Here is a 24,379-nt window from a genome sequence, read left to right on the forward strand (position 1 = left end):
GTGTGCAGGCAGGGATGACACTGTGGAATGAGAGAGAAGGGCACAGTGCAGTTATAAGAAAGTCTCAGTGGGCCAGTGTCAGAGGGGGGTCTCCTGACATAAGTTGCCTGTTGGGCAATAATGGCCTTGATCTAGAACGTTACCCTACTCAATCATAGCTAGGAGCAGGCAAGAGGAAAGTAGCCTGGGGTGAATGCCACTACTACTTCCAAGGTATGGCAGCTGGAGCTTGTTTGGAAACTGCTCCCGACTCTGGGTTCTCTTGAAGGAAACTCTAAGTGACAGTCCTCATGGCCAGTACAGTCCACCCCTTGTACCACACAGGTCACTCTCTTCTCCTCCCCTCTCCCTAGTAGCTGCTCTTGAGTCATTTTGGGTACATGAAAATCTTTTGCACCTGAAGAGGGGATGCTGGAGTCTTGTTTTAAAGTCACCCTGTCAGGAAATCCTTCTGTCTTTCATTCCATTTGTACCCCACTATATTGAATACATGGTCTGTGTTACACACATAGCTGGCCTCCTTTGACCTGCAGTATCACGTAAGAGAGGGAAGAGGTGTAACAAAGCTGTCTGCTCTGTCACATCCCTTGGTCCAAAGGCTCTACTCAGAGTCACCAAGTCAGTGCCTTAACACTCATTTTGTATCTGTTCTTCACAGGTATGATTTAAGTCTGGATGAAACGGGAGCTTTGACATTTCAGAGAGTGCAGTTTGTCATGGGTCTACCTCTGTTAAAACGTGCAATTCAGGAACAGGTATGTTTCATTGTTATTTTGCTGTGATGTGTATATGAGTGAGACAGAGAGAGACAGAAAGAGAAAGAAAAATATTTTTATTTTTGTTGTTTACTTCTGTGACACGTGGAAGGATGTTTATTTTGTCCCAGGGAAAACTGTCATTGGTATGGGGAAATGCCTTCTTCAGCCCCTTTTTTCTTTCTTTCTTTAATGTTTTTTAATTTATTTTTGAGAGAGAGAGAGAGAGAGAGTGGGAGTGGGAAGGGGCAGAGAGGGAGACAGCAAATCCGAAGCAGGCTCCATGCTGTCAGCACAGAGCCCAGTGCGGGCATGAATTCACGATCCATGAAATCATGACCTGAGTGGAAGTCAGACATGTAAACAACTGAGCCACCCAGGTGCCCTTTCAGCCCTTTTTTCCTGCCCCACTCCCCCATAACCTAATTGATCTCCTTCCCTTGGCCCACACATTCACGTCTCTGAAGATCACAGGCTAGGGAATTGGGGACTCAGCAGAAGTAATGACATATTTGTTTGCAAAAGAAATGTAATTTGGGGCATAAATTCAAATATCTGAGAAATGCAATGAACTAATTTGATAGGCTTTTAAAGCAGTTAGACTTGTCCAAAATGTATGAGTCTTGTTTGTCTGAACATTGCCATTCTAAACTCAGTGAAATTATTTTAGTCAATTTAGCCTCATTAAAAAGAAAGAAGGAAATAAAGAATATGTGATTAGAGAACTCCTTCATGAAGTGAACATTAGGAGCTGTATGTTTTAGCCGAGTTTAAATTGATTTCCAGGGGCGCCTGGGTGGCTCAGTTGGTTAAGGATCTGACTTCGGCTCAGGTCGTGATCTCAGGGTTCATGAGTTTGAGCCCCAAGTGGGGCTCTCTACTGGCTGTGCAAGATCCCACTTCGGATCCTTGGTCTCCCTCTCTCTCTGCCCCTCCCCCCCCCGCCCCCCGCTTGCACTATCTCTCAAAAAAAATATTAAAAAAATTGATTTCCATCCATTTCATTCAACTCCATAGCTTCCTTAAACCTAACACTTTCATTAAACAAAACAAAACAAAACAAAACAAAACTCCTAGTGAGACCCTAGGAAAGGGGCTTGAATGAGGAATAAGCTTCAGGAACCTATCCTGCAGTGAGCCTGGCTCTTTCCTGCCCAGTGCAAGCTGTGGAGGGGAGTCTGAGGACCGAGGGGATGGAGGTCTTCCCCATTCTGGAGGCCATTGAAGGCTTGTTTCTGTGAAATGTGGATCAGAGCCAGTGGGGGACCTGAGGTGAATAGATCACCACCCTGCCACCCCCTGTGGTTGGCTGTCCTGAGCAAGGACAGACCCAGGATCATCTTGTCAAAAGGTAGAGCTTTGGCACCCCCTGTGGGAGTACTGTAGCCACCTCCGAGGTGACAAGGGCACACTTAGAAGGACAGCATGTGGAAAGAAAATGCCCACATAACAGAGGGAAGCATGCTTGCAAAGCCTGAAAAATCATTTCATACCAAGCAGTTTGGCAAAGTGGATTTTAAGCTAGTAAACTGCCTCTCAGTTGAGCATACGTTCAGAGCTGTGAATATAACCGGCAAAGAAAAAAGACAAAAAGCAAAAGACCCCAACCCTCTTCGATTTCAGCCACTGTATGAGTGAGAGTCTGGTCTCCAGTGCATCTGGCATGGGGCTAGATGGAAGGTGAAATCTTGACACGTGGTCAGTCTCCTCTTAATCAGTCCAATATGTCTATAGCCTCACTCAGTGTCAGTATTCAAGACCGGATGTGACAGTTGATCCCTTAATGAAGTTTACTAATTGCCGCTCATCCTACTGAGTCTGAAGGATTAGCCTGTGTAATCTTGCTCCTGCCGAAGCTGTTGATCCCTGGATCCAATTATCTTGCTGTTTGAGTGGCTCCTTCCGTGGTCTTGGGCAGCCTGGACAACCCTGTCCTGGTTGATTAGGTTTATTCCTCCAGGAGCCACAGGATTGGTCCCAGACAATCCCTCCGGTTCATTTCTGTGACTTACTTCGGCCCATTTGGCGCTTTTCTCTGTGCGAATTCGCAAAAGCCAATGAACCTGAAGGAAATTAAACTAGTCGGTCATCAGCACAGCAGGCTCATCTCTTTGGGTGGATGTCACGAAACTCAGCGGCACATCTATTTTTGAAGGCTCTCAAATTCTGCCCTGTAAACAGCTGGAGGAGCTGTCCACGTCCAGTAATTCTAGAAGGAGTGTTACATGATTCATTCTGCCTCTTAATAAAAATATTGAGTCATGGCTATACTGCCTGTTCAGAGAGCTTTCCAGGTCTTTCCATCCTTCCCTGGCCCCCGTTTCGTGTTGCTGTTAACTTTTGTGGATGATCCGATGAGCTCCAAGGCAGAATGCTGTGTGGAATGTGTAATGATGATGTTCTTGAGGACAAATGAGGAGTGAGTCTCATTCGTTCCAGGTCTCTATGGACAGGCCACCGGCCAAGAATAAGCCATTAAAATGTTTCCACTCTGTGTTTTCCCCTCTGCCATCTGCAGTAGATTTGAGATGTCCTAATAATTTCAAAAGGAAAAAACAATATCCGAGTCTGACTACAGAGTGTGTCTGCACACATACAATGTGAACATCGTTGCACCTCGCTGACTTCTCACGTGCCTGTTTCTGGTGATGCCACATTTGTGGCCCTAAGCCAACTGTCCTCTTCTTCCCCTGTGGAAATCCTGGGTGGGGGAAGCCACCGACTCCCTGTATTTCCAGAGTTGGGGAGACAGAGGACCTAGGCGGGAGATCTACTTTATGGGAACACTGAAACTGGGGTCGACTGAGGCTGACGGCCTGCACCAAAATCACCATACCCAATAATGACAGCTCAGACTTACTGAGTACGTATTTAATGCCAGTCACAGCACCAAGAACTTTAAATGGATGATCTCACTTAATATCCACAACATCCATAATGGTGTTTCCAGTTTACAGATGAGTAAATTGAAGACGGGTAATTGGCCCGAGGTTATACATCTACTAAGTTGTATATGTAATGAGTGGAACACAGATTTGAACCCAGCTGGTCTGCTTTTTGAGCCCACTTAAACCTGGCCGTTCTTATCCCTGGCCGCACATTAGAATTGTCTGGGGGAACTTTCCAAACTCCTGCCGTCCAGGCTTTCACTCAATCAATCAGTATTTAAATTTCCCAAGTGGTCCAGTGTGTATCCTGGCTTGAGTACTGCTCTCTTATCCTTCTTTCCCAAGACTCTGCTGTCTACCCCAAATTGTTCCCATTCAGCACTTGGTCTCTGCCAGTCATGTTTCAGGGCTGACTTATAGGAATGCTCTGTCCCAATGTTTCCTTTCCCCAGGAGGAAGACAGTGGGGATCAAGCTGTTCCTGGCTAACAGGAGTGAGGAGTGAGGGCAGATATTTGAATAATGGAGTACCCATTCCATGCCTGCGTTGCCTCCCCCACCCCAACATCTTCTCTCTCATCCCGAGTTCTGCTTGTCCTCATCCCCATGACCCACATGGGTGTTGGGCATGGCAGCGTCATTATTATTTAAACCCGTGGCTCTGGAAGTATGGTCTGAGGACCCGTGGGGGTACCCAAGACCCTTTCAGGTACTACCTGAAAAGTAGATGTCCAACTACGTGTGTGTGACACCAGATTTTCATCATAACCTTCAACCAAAACAACATATGGCAGCAGACTGAGCGCAGAAGCAAATATGAGAGTTTAGCTGTCTTTCGTTAAGCCAGATGCTAAAATAATTTGTAAAAATATAAAACAACGTCATTCTTCTCACTGATTTTTTTGGTTTGGGAGTTCTTTATTTTTTTAATGTTCTCTTTCTTTCTTTCTTTGTAACTTTATTTATTTAGAGATTGAGAGAGAGAAAGAGAGATTGCGCAGGGGAGGGGCAGAGAGAGAGAATCCCAAGCAGACTCCACACCATCAGCATGGAGCCCAATGTGGGGCTTGAACTCATGAACTGTGACATCATGGCCTGAGCCGAAACCAAAAGTCAGGACTTTAACTGACTGAGCCACCCAGGCGCCCCTTTTTAAAGGTTTTTAAAAAAACGTTTATTTGTTTTGAGAGAGACAGAGAGTACGAGCAGGGGAGGGGCAGAGAGAGAGGGAGAGGGAGTCCCAAGCACTAACAGTGTGGAGCTCGACTGGGGGCTCTATCCCATGAACCATGAGATCATGACCTGGGTTGAAGTCAAGAATCAGATGTTCAGCTGACTGAGCCACCCAGGTGTCCCAGTTATGGTGATTTCTCATAAGAATCATGTCAGTTACATGTAATGGGTATAGTATTATTATTTTTAAATGAATAAAAAATTTTTAACCTCTCAGTTTGCATTACTAGTATGGTATCTTGATAGACATAACCTGCATAAACAAAAGCTCTTTGGAATCCTCAATAATTTTTAAGAATGTAAAGGGGTCCAGAGACCATAAAGTTTGAGAACCACTGATCTAAAACCATCCACTGTCGTCTCAGGAAGTCCACTCTCAGATCAGTTTGAAGGGGAACTGGCAGGAGATTAGTGGCTTTATATTTGTATTTATCATAGTATAATTATTTCGGTCAGAATTTTAGTCTAGGTTTAAGATGGTTTTTGTCTTTTTTTTTTTATTAAAAAAATTTTTTTTAAATGTTTACTTCTGAGACAGAGAGAGACAGAGTGTGAGTGGGGGAGGGGCAGAGAGAGAGGGAGACACAGAATCCGAAGCAGGCTCCAGGCTCCAGCTGTCGGCACAGAGCCCGACGTGGGGCTCGAACTCACAGACCGCGAGATCATGACCTGAGCCGAAGTCGGACGCTCAATAGACTGAGACACCCAGGCGCCCCTGTCTTTGTTTTTAAAGAAATACCAGGTGGGCAATCATATCTAAAATGGAGTAAGACTCTGAGATCAGCTCACCTTAGAAGGTATTTAGGAATGGGAAGAGTGATTGCATTCCTAATTAACCCCCGAGAAAAGGAGTAGCCTTTCCCAGCAAGTTACGCAGAATCCACAGGTGTGTTGTGGAGAAAGAGCTCAGTAGAGAATATTCCGTGAAGGTGAGGATGTCTACTCTGCCACAGGCCCTTTACACCAGCCCATCCTACTCAGGCCTGCCCTGCTGCCCATAGACACCAGTGCCAGCCCTGATAGGTCCTGCAGACCATGACCAAGTACACACCTCTGCCCCCCCACCCCCTTCCCTGTACTGGTTCTTGGCCTGCTTTGAGCTCTTGGCTCTAACACTCTAGCCTTAGCTCTGCCCTTGGCCCTCTGGCTTCTGTTTGTACTGGAACCCAGGCTCTTCCTAGTGGGCTGTGACAGGCTGCCCCTGGCTCTCAGTCTTGTGTGCTGCCTTTGGCAGGAGGCCCTGTCCCAGCTCCAGCTTTACAGACTTGGACCCTGGCCACTTGGCCAGCAGTCTGGCCAGGCCAGCCCTGGCCACAAGGGATGCTGTGGAGGATTTGAGCAGAGATGACAAGACAGAGTGGCCTGTTTACAGAAGTTCCTCTGTGTAGATTGGCACTTAAAGTGAGTTGTCATCTATGATGGCCACAGGAATTATTTGAGAGAAGATGCCAGGAGTGAGTTGGGATCCACCCAGGGACTCCAGAGCAGCCGGAATCCCAGTGTTCTTTATTTATTGCACTGTAGACAATTTGACACAATGAAAACTTATTTTGGGGCTTAATTATTATTCTTACGGTGAAATATCATGTTAAAATAACAATAGTTATTACTTGCTGTGATTTGCTAAGTCCCTTCTCTGTGGCAGGTGAGGCGATTCACTCGTTTTACAACTATTTATTGAACACCTACTATGAGCCAGGCATTGTTCAAGAGGCAGTGAACAAAGCAGACCAAAATCACTTGTTTTTTAAAAAAAAATTTTTTTTTTTTAACGTTTATTTATTTTTGGGACAGAGAGAGACAGAGCATGAACGGGGAAGGGGCAGAGAGAGAGGGAGACACAGAATCAGAAGCAGGCTCCAGGCTCTGAGCCATCAGCCCAGAGCCCGACGCGGGGCTCGAACTCACAAACTGCGAGATCGTGACCTGAGCTGAAGTCGGACGCTTAACCGACTGAGCCACCCAGGCGCCCCCAAAATCACTTGTTTTTATGGAGCTTATATTTTAGCCTGGGAGGAGGCAGACAATAAAAGAATCAACAAGTAAATTCATATGTCAGATGGTTGTAGACGCTGCAGATAAAAATCAAACATGGTGAGTAATAAAATGATTGGGAACAATAAAAAAAAAATCAAACATGGTAAACTGGAAAAGAAGCAAAACTGTCTCTCTTCACGGGCAACATGATCTTTCGTGTTGCAAACATGTAGAAAACTGTTTTACACTAAAATTAATGTAAACTATAAAGAGACTTTGCATTAACATGAAAGTAAGCTCGTGCCTTTTAAGCCAGTCATCAGTATGACACGTTCATCATTACATGCCATCAATGCTGATAAGCTGTGTCATAACATTAATGACAAACACAAAATTTCCAAAGCAGCTAGGAATTTGGTAAGGAAGCGTGTGCTGCGAAGAGAAGAGGCATTAAATTTAACGCAAGAATCTGGAAAATCCTAAACTGTCAGAATACCACACTGATGTTGTTGCGAAAGGAGATAAATCTCCTTAGACAGAGCCGTGGGCACGGCACCTTTCATTGTTCCTGACATTGGGCTTTCCTGGAGTAGTCAAGGCCCCTGGGGAGAACAGAAGTACAGTGGTTACGCACGGCCTTTGTCGCAGGATTCTCCCAGCACTCTCCTCAAGCACCCTACCCTACTGTGTGGCTCCCCCAGAGAATCAGCAGAGACTAAGGAGCCAGCAGAGAATAAAAAGAACCAGATGGGGAGGCCATGGTCAGAAGGTTGGATTTTCTTGCAAAAGTAACTGGAGTCATTGGAGGGTTTTCATAATGTTGGGTGGGAGGTAGGGGAAGGGAGAGGCGGGGGCAGCACCGCATGATGCTTATTTTTAAAATAGTATAGTGCCTTGATCAAAGTTTACCAGTTGATTCAGAAAACATATACGGAAATGTGAAAGATCTGTAATCATGAAAGCAGTCCTGAAAGAGGACACCTGTGGAGGACCTTCATTACATATTTCAAGACTTATTATAAAGCTACTCAAGATGACGTTGTATTGGTATAAGGACAGACAAGTAGATTAATGGGACATTATGGAGAATCCTGAAATAAGCCCATACATATATGACGATGGATTTTTTAACAATGTTGCCAGGGCAATTCAAGGGGAAAAGAAAAGCCTTTTCTTTAATGGTGCTGGAACAAGTAGATAAATATGTAGAAAAAAGTTTACCTTGATCCCTATCTCATAGTACACACAAAAATAATTTGAGACGTATTATACACCTAAACATAAATTCTAAAATTACAAAGTTTGCAAAAGAACAAAGGAGAAATGTCCTTCGGGCCTAGGGTGGGCAGAGGTTTCTTAGAGAGGACCCTCCCCCACCCCAAATGCTAAACATGTCAAAGAAAAAACTGATAAATTGGTCTTTATCAAAATCGAAGACTGTTTTTCATCGAAAGCCATCATTAAGAGAATAAAGGGGCAATCCACAAACTAGGAAAAGATATCTGCAATGGATATATTTGAAAAAATTATGTCCAGATACAAAGGATTTGTACCTATGTTACATAAAGAATTCCTAGCGCTCGATGATAAAAGGACAAAAAACCCAATTTAATTTTTTTAATGTTTATTTATTTTTGAGAGAGAGAGAGAGAGAACACATGAGCAGGGGAGGGGCAGAGAGAGAAGGAGACACAGAATCTGAAGTAGACTCCAGGCTCTGAGCTGTCAACACAGAGCCTGGCGTGGAGCTCGAACTCATGAACCGTGAGATCATGACCTGAGCTGAAGTCAGATGCTTAACCAGGGAAACCACCCAGGTGCCCCAACTATGTAAATTTTTAGACAGCAGAGATTGGTCTTATTTATGGTCACATTTCCAGGACCTAGTTCAGGATATGACACATATGAGATGTTCAATAAATATTTGTTTAGTGAATCAGTTCTAGCGTTGGGAACTCCTGAGGATAGAATGGTACTGAGAACAGAAGGACATTTTTATGATTTTATTATGGGAACAAAGGAGATATAACCTGATAATTTCAAAATGTTTGCTGTTTTCGGGGCACCTGGGTGGCTTAGTCAGTTAAGTGTCTGACTTTGCCTCAGGTCATGATCTTGAGGTTTGTGAGTTCAAGACACAGCAGGGGAGGGGCAGAGAGAGAAGAAAACAGAGAATCCTAAGCAGGCTCCTCATTGTCAACACAGATCCTGGTCCGGGGCTCGAACTCACAAACTGTGAGTTCATGAGCTGAGCTGAAGTCGGATGCTTAGCCAGCTGAGGCACCCAGGCACTCCCAGATAACCCAATTTAAAAAATGGGCAAAGGACTTGAATAGACACTTTATGGAAGTATACAAATGGCCAATAAGCATGTACAGATACGCTTAGGATCTGTAGTCATCTGAGAAATGCATATTTAAACCATACTGTGATGACATTTCATTCCCTCCAGAAGAGCTAAAAATGGAAAAGCTGCATAGTACCGATGAGGATGTGCCGAAACCAGACGTCTCCTATGTTGTTGATAGCAGTGTGAAATGGTATAACCGTTTTGAAAAACCCTTTGGCAGCTATTTACGATGCTAAACACAAACCTACCCTTTAACCTGGCGATTGCGTTCCTGGGACTTGACAAAAGAAATGGGAACATATGTCTACAAAAAGACTTCTACAAGACTTTTACAGTTTGAATCACCCCAAACTGGAAAGAACACCAATGTTCATCAATAGGAGATTGGACAAACTGTGGCATATTCATAGATGGAAAACTACTGAGTCGTAAGAAAGAACTACTAACACACAAACAGAGATGCCTTATTTGCATGAAAGAAGACAGACACAAAAAAGGTACATCCTGTATGATTCAATTTATGTAAATTAAACAACAGGCAAGGTTAATAGATAATAACACGAGAACAGTGGTTGCCTGTAGGGGTAGGGACTCTGAAAAGGGGTATGAGGGCTCTTTCTGGGGCAGATGGAAACATTCTATAATCTTAATTGGCATGATGGTTATATAGGTAGATAACTGACCAGAACTCATGGGCTCAAGCTCTGGGCATTTCACTATATGTAAATTTTACCTTAATAATAAAAAAATATCATAATGTCTGAAGTTTGGAGCAGAGTAGAAGCAGGGAGGCCAGCTGAGGGGCTTTTTAGGACAGTCCAGGCACAAGATGGTGATGGGAGATGTTAAGAAGTGGCCGGACTTGGGATCTCTTTTCAAGGGAGGGCTGAGGACCGGTTAGCCCAGTAGGCAAGAGTCGCATTGAGAGCAGGCCCCGGATGACTGAATCCCTGAAGCCCATTTATTTTGTTTGTGTATTCTACTCTAGCTCTTTCTCTTTCTAAAACAATTCAAGGCTAATTATAACAAAGGACATGTATTCAACAAGACTGAGAAGACATAACTAAAATAGAAAATTGAAACCAGAAGGTAGAAGCAGCAAATATACCAGTTTGGGCACTGATAATAGAAAACTGATGTCAGGAACCTCTTTCTGTCCGGTACCCTTGTCTGGGCACCTAACTGGGGTTGCAGATGCGTTATAAAGGGGGTGGTGAGGGTCATTTAATATCAGAGAAAAGACAGCTCAAGCAGTGCTGAATCAAGCTGATTTTAGTTGAAGAAGAAAAATATGTCTTTGGAGACTGTCTGGACTTGTAAAACCAAAAATGTACATTTTTGTGGAACTTGATTTACAACAGAATATTGCATCACAAAGGTCTGATACATCAAGTGGTCTACAAAGAAATGGGGAATATTTTAGAGGAAACTACCTTCCTTCCATTTGAGACCATCTATTATGCAGAAATGTAAATAGGTTCCACACTGTCAGCGCAGAGCCCAACATGGGGCTTGAACCCACAAACCATGAGATCATGACCTGAGTCAAGATCAAGAGTTGGATGCTTAGCCGACAGAGCCACCTGGGTGCCCCACATGTTGATTATTTATTGATCATTATCAGTACAGACAACATTATGTTGTCAGTCGAATGAGAGGGGGGGCCTTGTCTGTATTAGACATTCTTTAATTAAGAATAATAAATGAATCAGAAATGAAAGAATGGAAGAAAAGAAAGAGTTTATGTGTGGAAAAGATGTTTAAAATATATGTCAGTGAGGCAGTCCATCAAATTAAGCCTAGTCTTAGTTCTGGAGCTTTTCCTGACGTCTTAAAATAGACCAATCCAAATGAATGCTTAAATCACCATCACAGGATTAATGGCAAACTGCTATTGGCATTGCCCATCAGATCTAATAACAAAGATTGCTGACTCGTGCAGAGACTGGGGAAGGAAAATAATCATCATAAATAATTCAGAATGCACCAAGATGGCTGAGTTTGGGGTTGATTCTTTAGCAAACGTGATTGAATCGATTTCGAACTCGTGAGCACAAACGACCACTTGCACAGCGCTAATGACAAAGGCATGCTCTTGCATCAACAGTATCAATGGAAGGAATGAACTATGAAGAAAGCTGTGAAGAGTCGGAGATTCTGAGGGATTTACTTACTCCTGATGGTTTAGGTTTGGCGAAAATAGAGCAGGCGGGTTAATGTGAGGAAGGGTTTGTTGTAATGATGTAGGGTGGGGTGACTCTCAGAAAGATCACCCGGGTCCTGGGGCTTCTGTAAGCTTAATAGTGAGGGGTGGGCACCAGATGTTCACATGGGGAATGTGAAGATCTTGTCCCTGGCCCTTGCTTTCCCACTTACTAGGTGACCCTGGTTGGACGAGTCTTTTGATCTCCTGAGCCCGGACTTTTCTCTCTGTGATATGAGCTCTGTACTTCCTGTCCTTCTTAGCCTCTTACGGAGAGTTGTGAAGATCCACAGGACAGAGGACACATGGGCCCTTAGAGAAAGTCCGCGAATCCCTGCCACGGTTTTTTGTTTTTTTTTTTTTTAATTTCTTATTTGCTGGTAACTAACTCTCCAGTGTGAGCTGAAGCTGGAGCCGTGCAATGGTTCATGCTCGAGCCTGGAGATATTTTAAGACCTAATCAATACAAGATGCATTGGGTTGGAGCCAGTGTGAGAGTCATAAATCTTGACAGTTTTGCTGTTTGATAAAATTAATAATGCTCGAGAGAAACATCGCAGAAAGCTACAAGAGGGGAAAACCTAGTGTATTCTGGGGAAAAAGCATAAGCCGTTGTGGAAACTGAGAGTCACCCTGGGAAGGTTGGTTACCATCCTGATGCTGGTGGGGCAGTTTTCAGGCACATGTCCACACAGGCGCACACACCACACGTGTATACACACATGTACGCAATAAGCAACAAGCTCCAGCGCTGTTGGTTGGGTCTCAGGAGAGACTGGAGAATTAAGGAAGGCTAGCATTAATTCCAACAATGGATAATTGCAATTTGCACACCCAGGGGCCAACCACCGTCTAAGGAAATGCTGCCTGCTTCTGAATTTTTTTAGAGTTTATTTTTACTTATTTTGAGAGAGAGATAGAGAGCAAGCAAGGGAGGGGCAGAGAGAGAGAGAGAGGGAGACACAATCCCAAGCGAGCCCTGGGCTGTCAGCACAGAGCCCCATGCGGGGCTCGAACTCATTACAGACCTCGAGTTCATGATCTGAGCAGAAACCAAGAGTCCGGCGCTTAACCCACTGAGCCACCCAGGTGCCCTGTGAATTTTAAAAATAAAACAGCGACAGGGGTTCTGCCCTGTCTCCTATCTGGCTGGTGAAGTGTGTTCATGGAACTTTGGGATTTGTGGCTGTTGTGTACAGCGAGAGAGAGGAGGGCAGTGAAGGGGGACCGGGACCTCATTGCGTTTTATTTATCAAAGCCCTGAGAAGATCTAGAAAGGAAAGTGAAGAATATTGCTTTCTCTGTGTCCACAGTGTTCCCAAACCTTCCGGATCCTCTGTCTTCAGATCAAGGTTGTCGCGGGGATCCGAGCCAGGCATCCCCTGTTGGTGGGAACGTCCCTTGGCTCCAAGAGGCCGTGGCGCCCCGCGTTGCTAGGCAGAAGCGTGGGGGATGTCAGGCTCCTGGGAGCCGCGAGGGACAAACTTGGTCAAGGCAGCACGAGGCCCGAGGGCAGTCTGCCAGGAGCCTGGCCTCCACGCGGGTGCAGTCGACTCTCCTCTGATGTGTCAGAGACCAGACGGCCACATTAAGACATTGCATGAACACATTTATTTCAGTAGGGTCATGGGAAGTATTCTTAATCAAAAATTTGCTTTCATTGTGTTGAATTTTTATTATGAAAGTAACATAACGTTTATTATAAAAAAATATTAAATTCAATTAACATGTTAATTTACTTAATTTCAAACCGTAAGGAAACCTTGACGTTGGGTCTGTCACGTTTTCAGGCAGAGAACACAAAGGATTTTGTCAGTCGGAGCCTGGCCATAGGAGAAGTCCTTTCCATGGCGGACATGGCCACAGGAGTAAAGGTGAGAGGCTCTGGGCACCCCACCCTTGGTGAGCTGGTAACCTAGTTTTGAACAGCAAGGGGTACAAAGTGGAACCCTACAGGTATCAGTCTATTCACTGGAATAGACGCAACATGGTATGCCTTACGACCCCTCGCCCTGATTCCTCTCTACCCATTATATTCAACCTTGTATTTGTTTTTTCTTTCGTGTTTGTTTGTTTGTTTAGTTTTACTGCACCGTGTCAATCATTTTCACCCGTTATAAAGCTAAATTTTCATAATCATTCGTGATTCTTCACTTAAATATTATCACTAAGATCGATCCGTATTATAGCATGCCACTGCATTCGTATTTGTTTTTTTTTTTTTTAATCTTTTTATTTTGAAATACTAATGCTCACAGGAAGTTACAAAAATAGAAGAGAGTTAAATGAACTCTTCACCCAGCTTCCCTCGGTGGTGACATCTTCTTTAGCTTTTAGCACAATGTAAAACCAGGAAATCAACCCTGCTATAGTACTCTACTAGTACAGTATTAGACTACAGACCTTATTCAGATTTCACTAGCTTTTATGTACCCCGTGTGTGTGTGTGTGTGTGTGTGTGTGTGTGTGTGTGTGTAGTTCTATGCAGTTTGGTCCCATATGTGGATTCATGCAACCACCACCGCCCCAATCAAGATCTAGAACTGTTTTATGACCACAAAGAAACGTCTAGTGCTACCCGTTTGTGGTTGCACCCAGTCTCCACCCCCTCCCTGTCCTTTGGCTACTACTAATCTATTCTCTGTCTCTCTAGTTTGGCCATTTTGAGAATGATATACAGATGGAAGTTCATCCATTTTTCCTATTCCTTTGCGTGAATATACTACAACACTTGGAATTCTTAGGCTTCTCCATTTTTGCTGGTCAAATGGGCAATAAAATGGCATTGCACTGTGGGCTTGCTTTGCACGTCCCCAGGTCACCAAAGGTGAACAGAATAATGCATGAAGTGTGAGGGTTGTGGCTCCTCATGGTACCCCGAAGTCCCCAGCGGAGGGTCATCTGTGTGGCATATGTATATGCTCTCCTTTCCCTCCCTGGACACCACTGCGCCTCAAAATACATCCCTGCATCCAAAAATTCTGTCCTGATGTCCCCAAAGGGGAGAAATACCTAGAACACAAAGAGAGAATGAACAGAGAGGAAGCCAAGTCAATCATTGGTGAGTCCAAAATGGCAGTTATTTTTGTTTTGCAGTGTAGACATTTAAAAAATGGGTAGGAACTGTGTTATTTGTATTTTTTGTTTTTTAGATTTTTATGTTTTAAAGTAATCGCTACACCCCACATGGGACTTGAACTCACAACTCCAAGATCAAGAGTCGCGTGTTCTTTGAGCCAGCCCGATGCCCCTAAAAATGGGTAGGAATTAAAAACAAAGAAATTTGTGAGTGCCATCTGTGGTGAAGGCATCCACCATTAGGCCCTTTGGGGGAGAATGGCTTCCCTGTGATTTCAGCCAGGCAGGGTCTCTTCCCTCCTGGATGGGTTGGCTGTTTCTTCCAGATGGAAGAAATCCAGCTGAGATACAACGGATGGATTTCCCTCTCAGAAATACTAGGGGACCCTGGTCTAGACTCAAGATCCTTACTTTGTGTTTTTACTGTATTTCTCCCTACCGGCCTTCTTTTCAGCAAGCCTGTGGTGAGGGGTGACCATGCAGAAATCACCATCGATTCCAGCATTCTAGGTGGGGAGCCCTCTCCTTGACAGCTTTAGGGTCTTGCACGGATCCTAGTGCATAGAATTGCACAGGGGATGTTTGAATAACTAAGGGAGAGGCAGCCTGCGGTTTAAGAAACATTTCAACCACTTGCAATGTGTGGACGTTTTTTGGATTCTGGTTCAAACAAACTAAAATAAAAACCCGAAAAACAAAACTATGTGTCAGTGGGGGAAATTTGAACGTTGGATATTTGGTGATATTAAAGAATTATTATTATATTTTTAGGTGGGTAATGGTTTTAGGGTTACATTTTCAGAAGGAGTCCCTTTTACAGGTGTATGGGATATATTTAGGGATGGAATGACAGGATGTAAACTTCAGGATTACCTGGGGTGTAGCATGGGAAAGTGGATCGGGGAAAAGACACAGCAAAATGGACCACAAGCTGGTCATTGTTGAGTTCATTATACTCTTGTATTTTGGTTAAAATTTTCCAAAACAAAAGGCTTTTAAAAAAGTTTTACTCCTGGGGTGCCTGGGTGGCTCAATTGGTTAAGTGTCCGGCTCTTGATTTCGGCTCAGGTCATGATCTCATGGTTTGTGGGTTTGAGCCCCGCATCAGGCTCTGTGCTGACAGTGCGGAGCCTGCCTGGGGTTCTGCCTCCCTCTTTTTCTGCCCCTCCCTGCCCGTACTCTCTTTTCTCTCGCAAATAAATAGAATGAACACACGCAAAAGTTTGGTTCCTGAGTATCCTAGATGAAAATTTGAATAGATCTAAAGAAACAGGTCTTTAGAAATGCTTCTCTTATCATGCCACTCCTCTGCTTAAAACTCCTTCCCCTTAGGCTTTAGAGAAGCCCTCCTATTTTTAATATGGCCCACGGGCCCTTATGTGGTTTGACCCTACTCACTTCTCCAGACACCTGCTGTATCACTTTGTCCTCCTCCCTAGGAGACCTGACATTCTTTTGTTCCTGTCACCCACCTTTGGACCACTCTTGCTACCACCTAGAATAGATTTTTTCCCCTCCTTCACCTGCCTGACACCTGCTCCTTCTTCAAGCCCCAGCCCACGTGTCCTCCACGCAGGGAAGCTCCCTTCAAGCCTGCAGTTTAATTCCCTCTACTTGTGGTCATCTGTCTTCATACCTTTGTACCTTACAGTTTTCTATCACAGCATGTGCCCGCTTTGAACTTACCCATTTATCTGTGTGTCTAATTGCTGTAGGTCTCTTAGCACCACTAGAGGGCAAACTTCTTGAAGAAGCTCATCCCCTGCGTTCTTGTTATATATTATCAGGACATGAGAATGAAACGATTACAGAATACATAGCATCAAAACGGTTACCGGAAGGGTTACACATAGAATTATCACATGACTCAGGAAATCCATTCCTAGGTATACACCCGAAAGAATCGAAAGTAGGGACTCCAACAGATACTTGTATGCCGGAGTTCATCACAACATTATTCACAGCAGCTAAAAGGGTGGAAACAAACCAAGTGTCTGTCATCACATGAATGGATAGACAAAATATGGCCCATGCACATGACGGCATATTATTCAGCCATAAAAAGGGATGAACTTCTGGTCCATTACAACCTGGATGAACTTCGAAAACATGACGCTGTGTGGAGCCAGACACAACTGGAAAAATATTGGATGGTTCCACTCACATGAAGATTCTTGAATAGGCAAATTCACAGAGACAGAAAGTAGATCATGGGTTACCAGAGGCCGGAGGAACAGGAAAATGGGGAGTTCATTGGCACAGAGTTTTTGTTTGGGGTTATGAACAGTTATGGAGGTAGATAGTGGCAATGGTTGCACAACAGTGTGAATCTAATTAATACCGCTGAACTGTATACTTAAAAATGGTTAAAATGCAAACTTTATCTTAAATGCATTGTACCACAATAAAAACGAAACATTAAAAACTTAACAAAAGTTACCATTAACCCTGTTTGCCTTCCCACACATCAGTCATTGCAGTGGACTTGTTTTTCTTGTGCTTGGATCTCCCAGACAGCTAGAGGAACATGTAGACTGTGCCCCTGAGCCTAGCACAAAAGGGCCAAGGCTGTCTTTCCTGTGGGCAGTGGAGGGAGATGTGATGTGCTGGGAATACAATTCCTGTGAGCCCTGGGCTGATCAGGGCATCCCCAGATCTCTCGGCCAGCCCAAGGGCAGCTGCTGGCCTCTGCCTGCTTTCCTTTTACACCTTCCCATGAGCTGGCTGTCAACTTGATGTCAAGGACGTGTCAGTGTCGGTTCATCTAAGTCATCTGTGCCCACAGGCCTGGGCCCCTTTTCTCTCTCCCTCCATGTCTGTGCTATCTAAAGGCTGTGGGTGTCCCTGAGCGCTTTGGACAAACATAGGTGGACTAACACAGCCAAGTGTTGGCAGGGTCAAGGCTGGTTCTGAGAGCGACTCACAGCGAGGGGGGTGGGAAAGTGAGAGGCGCCAGGGGAAGACTTCCTTTACTCAGGGCTTTGAATCCCTGCTTTAGCTTGGGAGCCAGCCCAAGGTCTTGTACCAGACACATTGATGCAATCTGGAAGGATTCTAGGGCCCAAAGAAATGTGACATGCTGCCTTTTCTTCTTCCCCACGACTGTTCCCCTTCTTCCTTATTTGAACCAGCCCACTATCTGTCTTAGTTTGCTTGGGCTGCCTTCATAAAATATATAGATCGTGTGGCTTAAACCACGGAAATTTATTTTCTCACAGTTCTGGAGGCTGGCAAGATCAAGGTCCAGCTGATTCAATTCCTGGTGAGGACTCTCTCCCTATAGATGGCTGCCTTCTTGCTGTCTTCACAATGGAACTGGGCAGAGAGAGAGAGAGAAGGAGAGAGAGAGAGAGAGAGAGAGAGAGAGAGAGAGAGAGAGAAAGAACACTCTCTGGTATCTCTTATAAGGGCATTAATCCCATCATGAAGGCCCCACTGTCATGACCTCATTTAAACTTAATTGGTTCCCAAAGACCCCATATCCTTCTACCATCACATTGAGGATTAAGGCTTCAGCACATGAATTCTGGGGAGAACCTAATGCAGTCCGCATAGCATTATCCTTTCTGGGGTCACCATTGTCTGAAAAAACACCTGCAGTGCCTCATTTGCTCTTGGAACGAAAAGACTCTAAATGCACTCGAAGGTTCTTTAGGAGAACCACTGTTGGAGTACTGTGTAGGAAGGGCCTAGCCTAATCACAGCTGTAGCACTGGCAGACTTCCTGGCCTGCATGACAAACCTGCCTGGTCCGTCGTGGCACGGAGACAGTCAGAATGACGTGGGTTTACCTTCTGTCTCTGGGACCTCTCCGTCACAGTTCACGGATGCTCCTTCTACATCTAAGTTCATGATGGGTGACCTTGGTTTTCTCTCCTGTGAAGATGGTCCTGCTAATGCCCATTCATAGGCTGTGTTCAGATTCAAATTGATGATGCCTATGAGGAGCTCCATGCCATGGCTGGCATGTAGCAGGAGTTCGATAAGTGGTGGTGACTGTACCCCCCCCCCCCCCAAAAAAAAAGATGTGGTCCAGAGCCCTTCCCGGCAGTCTTCTAGGTAGTGGCTCCGTTGGTGGATTGAGGTGAAGTCGATCTGCGTTCCAGCTCCAGCCCACCAGCTTTCCCTGCCATGGTGGGATTATACTTCTTGCTAGTCATCGTTTGGAAGTTAAGAAGCCCCCTTCTGGAACCCTGTCGGCCTGTCCTGACCGCAGTTCCCAGCCCCCAGGAAGCTCTGGTTGTGGCCTCCAGAGGCTACTGCCAGCCATCACTGGACAAGTTGTGGTCATGACCTCATGCCCCTGATGTAGCTGTCCTTTTCCTCCTCCAGATAAGTGAGAAAGGAGAAGAGGGAGCTTTCCCAGACAACACAAGGTGCGCGCAGATTTAGAGTTTTTGTTAGGTGTCCTCCCCTTTTTCTCATTTCCTTAGCACTGCTGTCTTCGGTCTTCTCAGAACAAATGGAATTCTTTGGGTCCTGTCCACCGAGGTGGACTGGAGGCCAGGGTGCCCACAGGGCACGATGATAGCAGTGGACACTGCTCTCTGAAAGGACACTTTGCCCTGTGCCCTCATGATGGCTTAGTGCCCTTCTTCATTCAATCTCTGTGTCCTTGTCTTAGCGAATCCATTCCCTTCTCTCTGGCTGCTCCTGCAAGCATCCCCCACCCCTGCAATGGGCCTCCATCCGTCTGGAGACTCGGGACAAAAACCCAGGTGTCACCTGGAGCCCTCTCTTGCCTTCTTCTCCCAAATCCAGCCCATCAGCTCTGTCTCCATAATCTACCTTGATTGCCTCTGCTTCTCACCCCCTTCACCACCGTAGTCTGACCACTGCTCTCGGACTCACCTCGGTGGCCGCAGCGTGGGCACCTCCTTGCCGGCTGGGCTGGGATCCATGCCACTCACGAGAGGCACCTGCTGAAAGCCAGGGAGTCATCTGCATAGAATGCTCAGGTGCTCCCCCTGCGTCGGCCCCATTTGGTCAGATTATCTGCGTTTCAGAGAATGTGGCTTTGGGAACACACTGTCCAGCCCATGAGGGAAAATCCCCCCATTTTAAGTGACTGTGTGGATTGGGGTCATGCAGACACCGCCTCTGTTAACTGCTGCGGTTTCTGCAAACCTACAGGTTTCACTCACCAGCCCAGTGCTCCTACTAATGGCATTTAATGAATGGAGGTTTTCAACATGTGGATGAAATATTTGCCCCACCCCCGTTTTCTAAAGAGGAGGAAAGGATTTAAAATCTAGAAAAGGACTATATTTGTAAAGAATGCATTAGCCACCCGCCAGAGAGATTTAGGGGTAGAGAATTCAATCTGTTTTAGTTTTAGAAAAACATTTTTCTTTAACTTGATTTCCAAGATGGCTTATGGGGGAAACATTACTATTTGGGTCGATTGCATCTTTCCAGGCTGGAATTAGCAGTGTATCACAATGGTTCTGTGGAGGGGGTGCTGAGTCATCAGAGTGTTGAGCGTTTCTGAGGACACTTTATGCTTCTCCAAATGAAAGCACTCCATATGTCAGATGCTATTAATGACATTTGTCTGTCATGATGTCAGAGCGTTTCAGCTGGTCAGGCCGTTAAAGCTGAAGTGCCCTTTAAGACAGCGAGTGCCAGGCTGACCATGCACATGGAGGACAGGGACTAGTTCTCGCCCGAGGCTGGTGCCAGTTCCCAGACAGGAGCATCTCAAGATTCTGTTCCCACCATTTCCCTTCCTGCAAGGTCTTCCCTGGGGTTACTTTGTCTGCTAAGGCTCATTCAATTATAGCGACCCCAGGAAGAAAAGGTACCTAGGGGCTGCTGTATTTGAAGAGTCCAGAGTGCATCAGGGTTCAGGGGTGGACGTGTGGCATCTGGTCTCTCTCATGTCTCTGCTTTTCTCCTTCTCCCCACCTTGACCCCATGTGTTGGTTTCATATACCAGTTCTTGCGAAGGCAAGAGCGGCCAGCGGCACTGGGCCTCCGTTCTTCCAGGTCCATTGCATTGAAAAAGAGAGAGCTGCTTTTCTCTACTAGCCCACCCATGTGTCCCAGAGCCCACTCTGGTTGGATCCATCCAGATCATGGGTCTATGCTGAAGCCATCCCGTAGGGCCATGATATTATGCAGATTGGCCAGTCCTGGGTCCCAGGCTTATCCTAGAGCTGGGGGTGGAGGTCAACATCAGCCACAAACCACTTGGACTGATTATGGGGGAGGAGGGCTCCCCAGAGGAAAGCCGGGGCTGTGTGGTTGGGGCAGGAGAAGGCGTGCTAACCTGCAAACACAGCCATTGTCTGAGCTCTTCTGTCTTTGTCATCAGTCCCCTGCTCCCTTCAAATGGCCTCACTCCAGTCACCCTTCCTTCTCATCTTCCTCCTCATCTTTCCCCTCCTTCACTTCCTCCTTGCCAGCAACGCTTTCCCAGGGTTTATAAACGACCAAAGTACTTGGCAGTTGACCGTCACTGAATTCTCGCAGCAACCTTAGGAAGTGCTATTAGGCATGAGGCAGCTTGGGTGGGGACCCCAGCCCTGCTCGCCATCTCAGGGTGCAGCCTTGGGCTGGCCAGTCCCCTCTCTGGAAGCTCAGTGTCCTTATCTGTCACGTGGGGGTGATAATGTGTTTTTCCCAGGGTGGTTGTGGGAATCGGCGAGCTTGTGTGTGTGAAGCTCAGTGCTCGGAAGGCTGAGGGCTCAGTAAGAGTGGGGGGCGCTCATCGCTCACTGCTTTCGTCGGAAGTGGGAATAAGGATTGCTATTCGTCCAAGGTCCCACAGCCAGTGGGTAGCAGAGCTGGGCTTCGAGCCCAAGCTGTCTCATCTCATCCCAGGCTGAGTTCCTGCTCGTTTTGCAGCATTGCATCTTCCATCAGCTTTCCTGTTGCTCATGGCCGGGCTCACCTCTGCAGGCTGGGCCAGTGCCTGGGGTCAGTGCACAAATACTTTGCTGCACATCTTCTACGTACCAGGCACTAAGCTAGCCCTTGAGCAGACAAGGCAGACTGAACATTCAGAAGGGTCATTTGAAAGACAGACAAAACTGGTGGTGTCATAATTCCAGATTTCAAGTTATATCACAAAGCGGTAGTAATTAAATTTTTTTTTTTTTGGTAACGTTTTATTTATTTTTGAGACAGAGAGAGACAGAGCATGAACAGGGGAGGGTCAGCGAGAGGGAGACACAGAATCTGAAACAGGCTCCAGGCTCTGAGCTGTCAGCACAGAGCGCGACGCGGGGCTCGAACTCACGGACCGCGAGATCATGACCTGAGCCGAAGTCGGCTGCTTAACCGACTGAGCCACCCAGGCGCCCCCAAAGCGGTAGTAATTAAAACAGTATGGTACTGGCACAAAGATAGAGATGTAGGTCAATGGACTTGAACAGAAAACCCAAAAATTAAACCCACAATTATACGGTCAGTTAATCTTTGACAAAGGAGGAATGAATATACAATGGGAAAAAGTCTCTTCAACAAATGGTGGTCGGGAAACTGGATAGCAACGTGGAAAAGAATCAAACTGGACCACCTGATTTCACCATACACAGAAATAAACTCAAAATGGATTAGAGACCTAAATGTGAGAACTGAAACCATAAAAATCCTAGAAGAGAGCACAGGCAGTAATCTCTCTGACATTTGCTGTGACAACGTTTTTCTAGCTATGTCTCCTGAGGAAAAGGAAATAAAAGCAAAAATGAACTATTGGGAAAACATCAGAACAGAATGTTTCTGCACAGTTAACAAAGGAACAATCAACGAAACTAAAGTCAACCTACTGAATGGGAAAAGATATTTGCAAATGACATATTCAATAAAGGATTAGTGTCCAAAATATATAAAGAGCTGATACAACTCAATACCCAAAAAACAAATAATCAAATTAAAAAATGGGCAGAAGACATGAACAGGCATTTCTAAAGAAGACATACAGATGGCCAACAGACACATGAAAAGGGGCTCAACATCACTCATCATCAGGGAAATGGAAATCAAAAGTGTAATGAGATATCACCCCACACCTGTCAGAATGGGTAAAATCAAAACCACAAGAAACAAGTGTTAGTGAGGATGTGGAGAAAAAGGAACCTTCTTGCACTGTTGGTGTGAATGCAAAGTGGTGCAGCCACTGTGGAAAACAGTCTGGAAGTTCCTCAAAAGGTTAAAAATAGAACTACCCTGGGGCACCTGGGTGGCTCAGTCGGTTGAGCGGCCGACTTAGGCTCAGGTCATTATCTCACGGTTCATGAGTTCGAGCCCCGCGTCGGGCTCTGTGCTGACAGCTCAGAGCCTGGAGCCTGCTTTGGATTCTGTGTGTGTGTCTCTCTCTGCCCCTCCCTGGCACATGCTCTATCTCTCTCTCTCTCTCTCAAAAATAAATAAACTTAAAAAAATAATTAAAAATAAAACTACCCTACTATCCAGGAATTGTACTACCAGGCATTTACCCAAAGAATACCAAAAGAGTAATTCAAAGGGATACGTACTCCCTTATATTTATTGCAGCATTATTCACGATAGCCAAACCATGGAAGCAGCTCAAGTGCCCACCAAAGATGAAGGGATAAAGAAGATGTGGTATATATACATAATGGAATATTATTCAGCAATAAAAAAAGGATGAAATCTTGCATTTGCAACCCCATGGATAGAGCTAGAGAGTGTAACGCTAAGCAAAATAAGTCAGAGAAAGACAAATACCATATGATATCACTTATATGTGGAATTTAAGAAATAAATGAGCAAAGGGAAAGAAAAAGAGAGAGAGGGAGAGAGAGAGAGAGAGAGAGGACAAACCAAGAAACAGACTCCTAACTATAGAGAACAAACTGATAGTTACCAGAGGGGAGAAGGGTGGGGAGTTAAGGGAAATAGGGAATGGGGATTAGAAAGTGTACTCACCATGATGAAATGAAAGAAAGGAAAGTGAAAGAAGACAAAAAGAGTCATTTGATGGGCTGAACTGGGCAGCCCTGAGGATGGAGAACTGACACTTTGTGGTGCTGGGTCCTCCTCTCCAAGTGACAGAACCATGGGCTATGTCTGCTGACAGGGACTGGAGCTTCCCAGGCAATGAAAGGAAGGGCACGGATGCCTTGCTGCTGGTGGGGCTTACGTGAGGCTTGATGAGCTGAACAGATGCTCCCTGAGTGGCCCTTGACCAGGGGTTTCGTTGTCATTAAGTTGTTGACTGTTGCTAACGATGGCCGATGTTGTGCTTGTTTTCAGCGTGGAATAATTCACTGGCTATTTGGTGGCGCAGTCAGGAATCTTGGAAGCCCGGGACATGTGACTAAGTGGCTTCAGCCACTCCAGGTATGGCACGTACCTCAATAGATGTCTTCCGTGGAGAGCCTTAAAAGTTCACAGTAGCTAGATGTGTGCGTGTGCATGTTTGCAGAACAAGAAAAGAAATCAGAGAATGGGTGGCGGCAAGAATCTTGTTCAGAATGAGAATTTCAAGACTAGCTTCTAAAAATTGTATTGTTATCACATTAGCTGCCGCGGGGCTGAATTCTTACAATTCTCTCCAATTCACCTCTTCCCCTCTCACTCATACTCTTGATCATCAGAGAAGTCTCCGTTAGAGCAACCTCCTGACTAGCTAATGCCCTTATACTGTCTGGTAAACTCCAGGGGCAGAAATACAGTGGGATGTTCGCAGTGACCGAGAGGGGCCACGGGAGCGACGTGAGAGGGATCCAGACCCAAGCCACCTTTGGCCTCTCTGCGCAGGTGAGGATTCTGCCCATCATTCTGCAGTTCAGGGTGGCAGGAGACCTGTTCAGAACAGGACTCTCCTTCTTCCTGAGGCCATCCTCTTATCCTCTGTGTGTGCTGTCTGGCGCGAGGTGCTCAGATTCGAACAAATGGGTAAGTGCTTCAGTGGAGGTGGGCATACG

The 24,379-nt window shown here is 45.5% G+C and overlaps 1 protein-coding gene across 1 annotated transcript in view; it reads left to right on the plus strand.

Moving 5' to 3' along the window:
- ACOXL (acyl-CoA oxidase like) overlaps positions 1–24,379 on the plus strand; it is a 338,638-nt gene that overhangs the window by 14,994 nt on the left and 299,265 nt on the right. Inside the window, 4 exon segments of the mRNA XM_078444739.2 lie at positions 659–755; positions 13,196–13,279; positions 23,706–23,792; positions 24,114–24,212. Coding sequence (XP_078300865.2) covers positions 659–755; positions 13,196–13,279; positions 23,706–23,792; positions 24,114–24,212 — 367 coding nt within the window.

Source organism: Panthera onca, chromosome A3, assembly GCF_046562875.1.
Source record: "Panthera onca isolate mPanOnc1 chromosome A3, mPanOnc1 haplotype 2, whole genome shotgun sequence".
In the NCBI taxonomy this organism is placed as follows: Eukaryota; Metazoa; Chordata; class Mammalia; order Carnivora; family Felidae; genus Panthera; species Panthera onca.